At 44.1% G+C, this 12,166-nt stretch overlaps 1 protein-coding gene across 6 annotated transcripts in view; it reads left to right on the top strand.

The window, feature by feature from the left end:
• Positions 1–12,166, top strand: part of DOCK11 (dedicator of cytokinesis 11) — a 185,620-nt gene that overhangs the window by 138,972 nt on the left and 34,482 nt on the right. For all 6 annotated transcript variants that reach the window (XM_078064090.1, XM_078064087.1, XM_078064089.1 and 3 more), the window contains 4 exons: positions 3,137–3,319; positions 5,496–5,609; positions 8,243–8,458; positions 8,547–8,604. In XM_078064090.1, the coding sequence (XP_077920216.1) occupies positions 3,137–3,319; positions 5,496–5,609; positions 8,243–8,458; positions 8,547–8,604 (571 nt within the window). The remainder of the gene's footprint in view (positions 1–3,136; positions 3,320–5,495; positions 5,610–8,242; positions 8,459–8,546; positions 8,605–12,166) is intronic.

Here is a 12,166-nt window from a genome sequence, read left to right as displayed (position 1 = left end):
TTAGACTTCATCTTTGAGCCCTCAGGGAGCATGGAACCAACACAACCAAACCAACTAATACAATTGGATTTGTATTAAGAGCAGATTGGTGCGGGCGGGGAAAAAACTCTGAAAAGTAGTGTGGAAAGTGGATTGGTGGCCATATTAAATAAACGCAGGAAAAAGGCTTACTACAATAAGCTAGATAAGAGATGAGGACCTAAAGTATTAGTGACAGTGACAGTGGAGATGGAGAGTCAAAGGCAGACATAAGACATGGTAAAGAAATTGAATTGATGGTATTTGGTCATCAGTTCACTGATTGGATGGTGAAGTGTGGTGGGTAATGTGAAATCTAGAGAAAAGACTACATTTGGGGTAAAAGTTAATGAGTTCTGTTTTGTGGACCTGTTGAATTTAAGGTGCCTTTAGGACATCCTGTTAGAGCTGTTAGGGTTGGTGGTTGGATATATAGATCTTTGCTCTGGAGAGAGATCTGGGTTAGAAAGCTAGATTTGGAGTCATCAATCATCCACCCACCCACCCATCCACCCATCCATCCATCCATCCATCTATCCATTCATCCATCCATCCATTCATCCATCCATCCATCCATCCATCCATCCATCCATCCATCCTATATTTATTGAACACCGTTTCTCTGGGACTGTACCAGGTACTACAGATACAATGGTGGGGATACAAAAGAAACATAGTCTCTGCCCTCATGAAACTTCTAGTCTAGTGGGGTTGGGGAAAGAAAATAAACAAGTAAGTAAAATAGTAATTATAAGTTCTAGGAAGGAACCAAGGTGCTAAGATAGAGAATAATGATTTGTAGGAGATACCTTACTTTATTTATTTATTTTTTTTTTTAAAGATTTTATTTATTTGACAGAGAGAGACACAGCGAGAGAGGGAACACAAGCAGGGGGAGTGGGAGAGGGAGAAGCAGGCTTCCTGGCTGAGCAGGGAGCCCGATGCGGGGCTCGATCCCAGGACCCTAGGATCATGACCTGAGCCGAAGGCAGACGCTTAACAACTAAGCCACCCAGGCGCCCCTACCTTACTTTATTTTTATTTTGTTTTTTTTATCGAGCGTGTGCACAAGTGGGGCGGGGGGAGGGGCAGAGGAAGAGGGAGAGAGAGAATCTTAAGCAGGCTCCATGCCTAGCGCAGAGCCCCATGCGGGGCTCCATCTCACAACCCTGAGATCATGACCCAAGCCCAAATCAAGAGTCGGACATTTAACCAACTGAGCCACCCCCCAGGTGCCCCAGAGATACCTTACTTTAGATAGGCTTGTCCCTTTTAAAATGAGACCTGAAATATGCAAAGGGGCCAACTGTTTGAAAAGGTCAAAGAACAACACTCTAGGGAAAAGGACATGCATATGCAAAGACCCAAAGTTGGGAAAGAACTGAAAACTCTGGGAACTGAAAGGCCCAGTTCAGCTGGAGCCTAGTGAACTAGGGAGATCATCAGCATATGAGTGGTAATTGAAGCCATGGGTGTGGTTTAATTTCCCCTGGAGAGTATGTAGAGGAAGAACAAGAAGAGCAGTACATTGGGGAAAAACAACCTAGGAAGGGCTGGAAAAGAAATCTGTAGAGATAAGAGGGGACCAGTCACAGAAGTGGGAAGAAAGGCAAAAAAGAGGGATATCATGGAAGCCAAAGGAGAAAAGAGTTTCAACATTATTATGAGGTTTGGAGTGGTCTAATATAAGATAAAGGTGAAAGGGAGTCCTTTGGGATTGGCAATTAGGAGGTCGTTGATGATTTTGGCCATTGCCCACTGAGGGAAGTATGGTGGAGTTAGAGGCTAATTAGAGTGGATTAACTACGCTACCCCCAGGCCCTCCCTTACACCTTTATTTTCATACTAGAGTATCTTGCCCAGCAAGATTTGGTCTAATCTGGTGAAACTGTTGATGAGCTTTCCCAACTGCTACTCAAAAAGCAGTCATTAAACATTCATTATCTGCCCTGCACCTTGGCACTTGGTGTTAAGGTGATAAAAAGGAGTAGATTCCTGGGAGTCCTGGCTGGCTTAGTCAGTAGAACATGTGACTCTCGATCTCGGAGTCATGAGTTTGAGCCCCACATTGGGTGTAGAGATTACTCTTAAAAAAAAAAAAAAAAGTGTTCCTGTAACATGGAACTTCCTAGTTAAACTGAAGATTCCCAAGGAATAATTTTGAAAGGGTGGCGCTCTAGCTTCACACTCCCTGAAAAAATCCATCGTGTACACTTGAAGCAACTTACTACTTGCTTGCCTCGGCATGGAAGCATGGGAGATTGTATCCAGCCGATGTCGTATGAACAGTTTATCTTCCACAAAGAAGACTGAATACCTTTTCACAGTAATAGCCACTTGGCTGTTTTGACGATTTGCATCACTTTTGTACTTGCTTTCTAATGCCAAAATGTATTTTACTCAACACTGTTTATGAGTAGAAGATGCACGCGCATGTTTGTGGGTGTACACTTCACCTCTACCTCATTTTGTTAAAAGATCGACTTTACTTGATGGATAGATTCCCAGTATAATTTTCTCAGCATTTGGGAGCTCATAATGTAAGGAACTGTTTAAATAGAAAGGAAAAGGGGAAGCAATGCAGATTGTCCTTCCCATTTTCAGAGCCCAAACTGACACCCATCAATCATTCATCATCTCAGCCATTCATTAAGTTAATACATATTATCAAGAACCTACTCATCATCTTTTCCAGAGCATCATGAGCTCTTCTCAGACCTGTTGCATTTATAGTCAGTACCGCACATTTTGGTAGTGACCTGTATACGGACTTGAATTGTTCTGTTATTTTTTTTTAAGGGTTTAATTTATTTGCTTGAGAGAAAGAGCAAGTGAGAGAGGCCAAGCGAGCATGAGCGGGGCGGTGGGGCAGGGGAGGCAGGGAAGGGCAGAGGGAGAGGGAGAAGCAGGCTCCTGGCTGAGCAGCCGGACTCGGGCCGATCCCTGAACCCCGGGATCATGACCCAAGCCAAAAGCAGATGCTTAACCGACTGAGCCACCCAGGCACGCCAGCACCCAGTACAGTTTTGAGTGAGAATCTACTAGTAGGCATTTGATAGTTGATTGATTTTTGTGATTGGGTTTTCAGATACTTACTTATGTTTTTGCTGTTCTTTAGTTTCCCTCAGCCTTTTTCAAGGGAAGGGTGAACATGTGTGCTGCATTTTGCTATGAGGTTTTAAAGTGCTGCACCTCGAAGATTAGCTCAACCAGGAATGAAGCATCTGCACTTTTGTACCTTCTGATGAGAAACAACTTTGAGTATACCAAAAGGAAAACCTTTTTGAGGACACATCTTCAGGTCTGTGAAAATCAAAGCTCCTGTTCTTTCTTTTTTTTTTAAAGATTTTATTTATTTATTTGGGAGAAAAAGAAAGATAGAGCATGAGCGGGGGGAAGGGGCAGAGGCAGAGGGAGAAGCAGGCTTCCCGCTGAGCAGGGAGTCCGACGCGGGGCTCGATCCCAGGACCCTGAGATGCATGACCCCAGCAGAAGGCAAGCGCTTCACCAACTGAGCTCCCCCCAGGCGCCCCCCCCACCTGGGTTTAAATCCCAGTTCAGCTCCTTACTTACTGTGTGACCCTAGGCAAGGGACTCAGTCTGTCTTCAACTTTTGCCTTATCTGTAAAATGAGGCAGGTGTGGTTCACCTTGCTGGGTTACCATGAGGGCCGAACAGAAAGTGTGTGTAGTGTCGGGCACTGTGCCTGGCATGTGTGTAAGGGACACTTAGTGCGTGGTAGTTGTCATTTAACGTCTACATTTCTTTTGCTTGTTGGATGAAACCACTCTGAGCCAGACCACAGATGGGACTTCTTGACTCACTAGGCAGCTTTGCCCTCTAGGAAATCCTTGGTCGTATTTCCGTCTTCTTCCCTGCCACAGTCTGTTCTATTGGTGTTGTTTTATTGGAGCCTGGGTTAGAAACGGGGAAGCAACCATAAGTGGCTTTCTAGAAACATCATCGGGAATGGGAAAATCTGATAGAGGTAGATGCTTCCTATAAAAATCTGCCACGTGGTTACTTAGGGCTACGAGGGCCAGCATTACCTGTTAGGGCTTCTGCTATGTGCTTTTATGAGGCACCACTTAAAGACCGCCTTCCCCAAAACACTTCGGCAGTAAACGTGCCAGTGTACCTGAAATTCCCCATTCAGGTCCATTCTTCGGGGTCAGAGCATCCATTCTCTCAAGTCATTTATTGAAATATAAATGCATTAATAAATGTGAAAACTTAAAACAATCTCTGGCACATAGTAAGTGCTCAATAAAGGCTTAACTAGTATTATAATTAGGATCTCTTTCATTCTCATAACTGCGCTATCAAGTAGGTATTGTTATCCTCCCCATAGGACAAATGAGGACAGTGAGGCACAGGAGGGTGAAATAACTTTCCTAAAGCCCCACAGTGAATAATCGACTCTAGAGCCTGCACTCACAGCTCCCACAAAACCCTGCTTCCCGTGAGCGGGGGTAAAGCCTCCAGCCATCAGCAATGGAGTATGAATCACGTAGGCGATCATGCAAGGGAACTTGAGAGATTCAAACCACCCCCTAAGGCCCTAATGTATCCTGCCATCTGAACTGGAGAGAGCCGAGTCAGAAACCAGGACGGGAGCTGAGGGGCTGCGGTCGGGAGTCCAGCATGCTGAAATTGACTAGTGAAAGGCACTGAGAAACCATCCAAGAGAAATGTCATTTATTCCCAGCTTTGCCATGGTGACCACCTAGCCAGCGGAGACCTGACCACCGTCGTGTCAGTTCATGATGTTGCAAGCTGTTTTAGATCTCGCTGTGCTAGGACTTGTGAACAGTTGTTCGCCGCTAACCAAGAAAAGGCTGAATAAACTTTGCAGTTGTGACCTTTTGAAGTTGCTCTTTCGCTAGAAGAATTTAAACCCTTCATGTATGAAGAAAACAGATTATGATGGAACAGTGTAGCATTTTTATTTTATTTTAATTTTTTTTTTTTTTTTTTTAGATTTTTTTTTTTTTTTTTTTTATTTATCTGAGAGAGAGAATGGGAGACAGAGAGCATGAAAGGGGGAGGATCAGAGGGAGAAGCAGACTCCCCACTGAGCAGGGAGTCCGATGCGCGACTCGATCCCGGGACTTCAGGATCATGACCTGAGCCGAAGGCAGTTGCTTAACCAACTGAGCCACCCAGGCGCCCCTATTTTATTTTAATTTTTTTAAGATTTTATTTGAGAGAGAGAAAAAGCATGAGTAGGGGGAGTGGTAGAGGGACAAGCAGGGTCCCCGCTGAGCAGGGAGCCCGACGCGGGGCTCGATCCCAGGACCCTGAGATCATGACCTGACCCTAAGGCAGACGCTCAACTGACTGAGCCACCCAGGTGCCCAGTGCAGCATTTTTAAAAGGAACATTTCATACGGGTGCTTATGGGCTTCCACAATGATGAAAATAAGCAGCATTTGTTCAAAAGACATTCGAGAAACAGTGTGTGCTTCTTCCCACAGATCATAATCGCGGTGAGCCAGCTGATAGCCGACGTGGCGCTAAGCGGAGGATCGCGATTTCAGGAGTCTCTATTCATTATCAACAATTTTGCAAACAGTGACAGACCCATGAAGGTATGTTCTCACTGCAAGGAGTAAACTAGAACCACCTTCCGTGGCAGAGAAGTTGACACTCCTCTCGTTACACTGTCATTGGATTCACAACACTTGCTGGTGTCGAGTGTATAGGACGTGGGCTTTGTCTCGTACAGGCCTGCGTCTCCAGCACCCAGAACACGGCCTGGTACGTAGTACATCTTCCCAAAATTATCCGACTGGATGGAGGAATGACTATACTGTTATACAGAGCTATTACAGCTAGTGGGATTGGAATTTTTTTCTGAGCTTGATTTCCAAACTTGCTCAGAAAACAGATGGCTTCTTTTTTATTTTTATTTATTTTTTTTATTATTAACATATAATGTATTATTTGTTTCAGGGGTGCAGGTCTGTGATTCATCAGTCTTATGCAATACACAGGGCTCACCACAACACATACCCTCCCCAATGTCCATCACCCAGCCACTCCATCCCTCTCACCCCCCTCCACTCTAGCAACCTTCTTTTTTGAGAGTTATTACTATTTATGATATTGGTTACTGAAGCACTGGGTTTCAGGAATCCTCTGTTCACTGATTACGGCTTGCCCTAGATGTGGATTGGAAAACCCAAGCCCAATCCTGTTGTTCTTAGGTACCAGCTGGCTGAGGCTGAGCCCAAGACCCTGACCACCATCCCTCTTTCTTACCTGTACACTCACAACCTATAACATTGTAAAAATGCATTTGTCTTGTTGCACGGAGAACATGTCCTGATCTTCAGTGATGCATGTGTGCAAGGGAAGACGAATCTTTTGCCAATAGAAGACTTTCCCTCCCGGAGGGATCATCCCCATTCTTGGGAAAGGTCATCCATCCTCCAGGATAATTTAACAATATTGTATAAAAAAAACTGGAAGGAAAAAAAAAAAAAAGCTCCCAGTCACAGCATACTTGATGTTTAGGACATGTAGAATCTATGTACCAAAAAAAATTATTCCCATAGGAATGTTGCTTAGACTGAAAAAAACAAAAAACAAAACAAAACAAAAAAACCCACTGAGTAGTACCAGCCCTTCTCCAGCTGGGAAAGTTTGCTTTTCAGCCAGTTCTACTGGTTCTCTGCGAGATCAGTATATGTTCCAACTAATCCCATGAGCACAGAAACAATTTGTCATTTAGGATCTTCTACCCTGAAATTTATTTTTACCAGTTATTACCATTCTTAATTCTATGTTATGTAAAAGTTGGATTAGCATCTTTTTCAAAGTAAATGAGCTCTACTGTGGAAAAGAGCTCTACTGTGGCTGACCTTGATAAGAACTCTTTGTCATGACTCATTTCTTAGTTGTATTCCGGTAAGGCTGTCATCACCAATAAACCCTGTGACAACAAGGTGTGCCTTTACCCCAGTAAATAAAATTGCTACTGGGGTATAAGAAGAAACTTTAATCTGAAACTAAGGATGTACTGTATGTTGGCTAATTGAATTTGAATAAAAGTTAAAAAAAAAAAAGGAACCTTATTGGACATAATTATTATTTTTAAAGGGATCAAGAAAGCACTTTTAAGAACCATTTCCTCCACATTTGGTTATATTCACATTGGAAAGCTCCCTAACCCCTGTACTTGTCCCTCACTCATCTTCTCCGAATCCTACAGGTAATCGTGATTAGTCCACTGGGGTTAAGAGGAAGTGATAGTACTTTCTTAATAGTGGCTGGGATAAGAGGAAACTGTAACTTAGTGGGTTTGGAGAACAAAACAACACTCCGAGAGAAGCTAGTAAATTCTTTAGAGTGTTCTGTGATTCATAACCTTTTAGTTGTAGAAGTGGAAATGTTTGCAGTATGGTTTTTACCTGAGTGTATATGGTAATTGGTGGATGGGATAGGTATGCCTGTCTGTGTGGGAGAGTGGCTGAGATCACTAGCCCTGGAGCCAGGATGTCTGGGCATAAATCCTGTCCCTGCCACTTAACCAACTGTGACACTTAGGCCGAGCTATTTAACTGCGGTGTGCCTCAGTTTTCCCATTGGTTAAATGAATTATAACAGTACCTATTTCATAGGGTTGCTGGAAAAATTAAAACATGTAAGGCACTTAGACCATTGCCTGATACATAGTAAGCTGTCAGTTTTTAGTTACTCTTGTAACTGAAATTACACAATAATGGCAAATAATTCTCGTGGCCATGGAATTTACAGTGGACAAGCTAGAGTTCAGAGCCGGGTAGTCTGGTTCCAGAATCCATGCTTTTATGTATTGTGAGCACACTGCCTTCAGCCTTTGAAGCCTGAGCTAGTTGGACCTTTTAAAAAGAATTAATTTAAAGCTCTTTAGGGGCGCCTGGGTGGCTCAGTCAGTTAAGTGTCCGGCTCTTGATCTCAGTTAGGTCTTGATCTCAAGAGATCAAGATCTCTTCTTGAGATCAAGACCTAACTGAGATCAAGACCTCTGAGTTCAAGCCCTGTGTTGGGCTCCATGCTGTGCTTGGAGCCTACTTAAAAAAAAAATAAAGCTCTTCAGACATGTAATATACCAAGAACCAAATACCAAGAACCGTAACCAGGAATATAAATCACGTTATTCCCAGAATTGGATGCCAAGGCTTAGAGGACATTGATAATATTAATGAACATGTCTTTTGTTTGTTTGTTTTGAAATTAGGCAACTGCTTTTCCCACAGAAGTCAAAGACTTGACCAAGAGAATCCGTACTGTTCTTATGGCCACTGCTCAAATGAAGGAGCATGAGAAAGATCCTGAAATGCTCATTGATCTCCAGTATAGCTTGGCCAAGTCCTATGCAAGCACCCCAGAGCTCAGGAAAACCTGGCTCGATAGCATGGCCAAGATTCATATAAAGAATGGAGATTTTTCAGAGGTGACGACTTCAGACTTTGTTCTAAGCACAATCCTGCAAAAACCCTGGAACACGGGCTGACCGTTCTTTCTTTGTCCTCCTTTTTCAGGCAGCAATGTGTTATGTCCACGTGGCCGCTTTGGTTGCAGAGTTTCTTCATCGAAAAAGTAAGATATTTCTGCTCTTAGAGACAGGGAGGATTTCCATTAGCGCGAGAGTTTTTATGTTTGTAGCTTGATGTCATTGAGCTCCGAAAACTATGTTCACCTTTAGCCCCATTCCGTGTTAAACAGAAGTTGTTATAGAAGAAAACTGGATTATTCATTTTGCCTTCTGCTTCCATTAAGAGCACAAGAATAAGTTAAATAGTACAGGGCCAGGCCTGATGCCCAGTGTTTATTTTTTCAAGACTGTCTCCCTGGAAGATTGCCACCGATTAAATTCTTCTCAGGGCTTATGAGAAGCTCGGGTTAATAGAGATCATTTGTTTTCCCCTCATCTCTCTCAGCTTCACAAATACTGCCCACCAGTGATATCTCTGTAGCCACTTTCATGCACCAATACTTTGGTATTAAAAGGCAGTTAGCACATCAGCAAGATGGCCAAATAAGGTGTCCCTTGTTTGTATACCCTCCCCTCCTACAGTTGGGCATCTCTCTGTGGACAAAAGTGCCTCTGTGGGAGCTGTGGGATCCAGCACCGTGTGCCCAGGGGCCTGGGGAGGAATCCCACCCATACGTTAGGTAACGGGCAGTCGGACCTTGGTCCCCTAGCAGGCCCTAGCCCTTCTCAGCTGCGGTCTGAGAGCCCCTGGAGAACACTGCCTTAGACAGTCATCCACAGATGAGAGGACCTGGGTGCAAGTCCAGGGGTCCAGTTGAGATGTTCTAGCATGCCTTTGGAGCAAAACAGATACAAGTTCGGATGCCTTGGGGAGGGTAAGAGGACCAGTTTGACTTGACTCAGGCGCCCCCTTCCTCGAGGTGGCACAGCTCAGTGCCAAGAGAGACCTTCTCACCCACGATTTCTTCAGTGGGAAAAAGTGAGAGGCTGTGAATGGGCACCTGGCTTCCCCAGCAGTACAGGACCTGCCAAAGAGGCCTATTTCTCTCTTGCCCCGCCAGAGTCCTGGCTCAGGAGCCACATGACTGGCGGCAGGAAGAGGCGGGGAGTGATGCAGATAGAACTCCTAGAGGACACTAAAAAGACAGGGATCCTACTAGCTGCCTTGCAGGCCCCATTCAGAACCCTGCCAACAAGGCACTAGGGACACTTAGCTCATGGATTCCACCCCCCTCCCGCCCCATCTAGCCCACAGGCACTCTCCGTACTCTGTGCATCTACACCCCATACTCCTTTATCCTATAGCCGGCTCCCTGTGTGTTCTCCTGATGGGTGGAGAGAGCAAGCTTTGGCAGACGACCAGAGAGCCATCCAGAATCTGTAGGCCACTAAGGGACCACAGACTTGAGCTTTAGCATCACCCTTGACAGAGCAAAAGGGAGCTGTTAGCACCCAGCCTGGTGTGTTGCATGATGGAGAGAAGGCATACAAGCTTAAGGAATCTGCCACAAAGGGGAGCATGAAGTGTGAAGCAGGGATATCCCTAGTGGGTCTGGGAAAGCCGCAGACTCCCTAGCAGGGCAGATGGAAGGTATTTCTCTCCCAAAGTCAGTCAGTAAAGGTGGTTGGAGATGGCTGCTACTTTCAGATGCAAGACTTCAGAGAACAGGAAAAACAAAGGAAACATGACACCACCAAAGGATCACAGTACTCTTCTAGTAACCGGTGCCAAAGACCTGGAGCTCTGCAATTTACCTCATCAAGAAAACAAAAGAACTGTGTTAAAGAAGCTTAATGAGCTGCAATAAAACAGAAAGACAACACAATGAAATCAGGAAAACAATACAAGAACACAGCAAGAAGTTAAATATAGAAATTTTTAAGAAAACACAAATTCTGGCATTGGAGAATACAATGAATGAAGTGAAAAATGCAACAGAGAGCATTACCGGCAGAATGGATCAAGCAGAAGAACTAATCTGTGAATTAGAAACCAGGACCTTTGATGGGATACATGCGTGGCTCGGTCGGTTAAGCATCCGACTCTTGGTTCAGGCTCGGGTCACAGTCTCAGGGTCGTGAACGCGGGCTCCATGCTCAGTGGGTTGTCTGCTTGAGATTCTCTCTCCTTCTCCCCTGCCCCTCCCCTCTAAAATAAATAAATAAATCTTTAAAAAAAAAAAAAGGAAGAAGAAGCCAGGACCTTTAAAATGACCTCATCAGAGAAGAACAAAGGACAAAAGAATGAGAGTAAAGAAGTCTACGTGGGTGATCTTTGGGACAGCATCAAAAGAAACAATCCGTGAACTCTCAAGAGTCCGAGAAGGAGACAGAAAGCTTTTATTTCAAGAAATAATGGCTGAGAACATCCCAAATCTAGGGAGAGATTTGGACACCCATGTTCACGAGGCTCAGAGATCCCCCAAAAAACTCAAAGAGAGCTTCTCTAAAGACACATTATAGTAAAACTATCAAAAGACAAAGAATCCGAGGGCAGCAGGAAAAATAAGTTTGTAACTTACAAGGGAACCCCATAAAGCTTTCAGTGGATTTCTCAGCAGAACCTTGCAGGGAAGGAGAGAGCGAAATGATCTATTCAGAGCGCTGAAAGAATAAAACTGCCAGTCAAGAGCACTCTTCCCAGCAAAGTTGTCCTTCAGAAATGAAGGACAGATAAACGTTCCCAGGCAAACAAAAGCTGAAGGAGTTCATCACCACTAGACCTGCCTTGCAAGAAATGCTGAAAGGAGTTCTTCAAGCTGAAATGAAAAGATGCTAATTAATGACACAAAAACATACGAAATGGATACGTATGAATGGATAAAGATGTGGCACATATACACAATAGAATGTTATTCAGCCACAAGAAGAAGGAAATCCTGCCATTTTGGGCAATATGAACGGACCTTGAGGGTGCTCTGTAAGTGGAATGAGTCAGAAAGCAAAAGACAAACACTGTACGATCTCACTTTCATGTAGTATCTAGAAAGTTGAAGTCACAGAAGCAGAGAGTGGAATGGTAGTTGCCAGGGGCTGGGGGGTGGGGAAAACTGGGAAGATGTTGGTCAAAGGGTAGAAACTTTCAGTTACAAGATGAATAAATTCTGGAGATCTCATGCACAGCACAGTGATTATAGTTAACGATACTGCGTTATATACTTGAAAGTTGCTGAGAGGGTAGATCTTAAATATTCTCATCTCCCCCAAAATGGTAATTATGTGTTGGCGTTAACACCGCTGTGGTGATCGTTTTGCAATATACACATATTGAATCAACACACACACCTTAAACTTACACAGTGTTATATATCAATTATGTCAATAGAGCTGGCGGAGAGGTGGGGAGTGGCCCCGGGAGGGGGGGGAGGGTGAGAAACAAAAAGGGAGTCAATGGTCTTGAAGGGCTTCAGGATCCAGCAGGTCGAATTCAAGAATCTGCCAGAAAGCTTCCCTTTCTGAAACAATATTGCTGGCTCCTACTGTAAAAACTACTCAAGTAGTAAAACAGTTGAGCTAGGTTTAAAAATTGATCGGCAATGGATTATTGCAAAGAAACCTTCCACTATCTATCATAATGGCCAAGCTACTTTAAGGCGGTTGAATGAGTAACATGAGAGCAAAACGAAACCGTCTTGTGGGAGTCCTATCACTCTGGCTTGGTTTATG

The sequence above is a fragment of the Halichoerus grypus genome, chromosome X (assembly GCF_964656455.1).
Source record: "Halichoerus grypus chromosome X, mHalGry1.hap1.1, whole genome shotgun sequence".
In the NCBI taxonomy this organism is placed as follows: domain Eukaryota; kingdom Metazoa; phylum Chordata; class Mammalia; order Carnivora; family Phocidae; genus Halichoerus; species Halichoerus grypus.
Note: the sequence above shows the minus strand (reverse complement) of the source record. Positions and strands in the feature narration are given on the sequence as shown.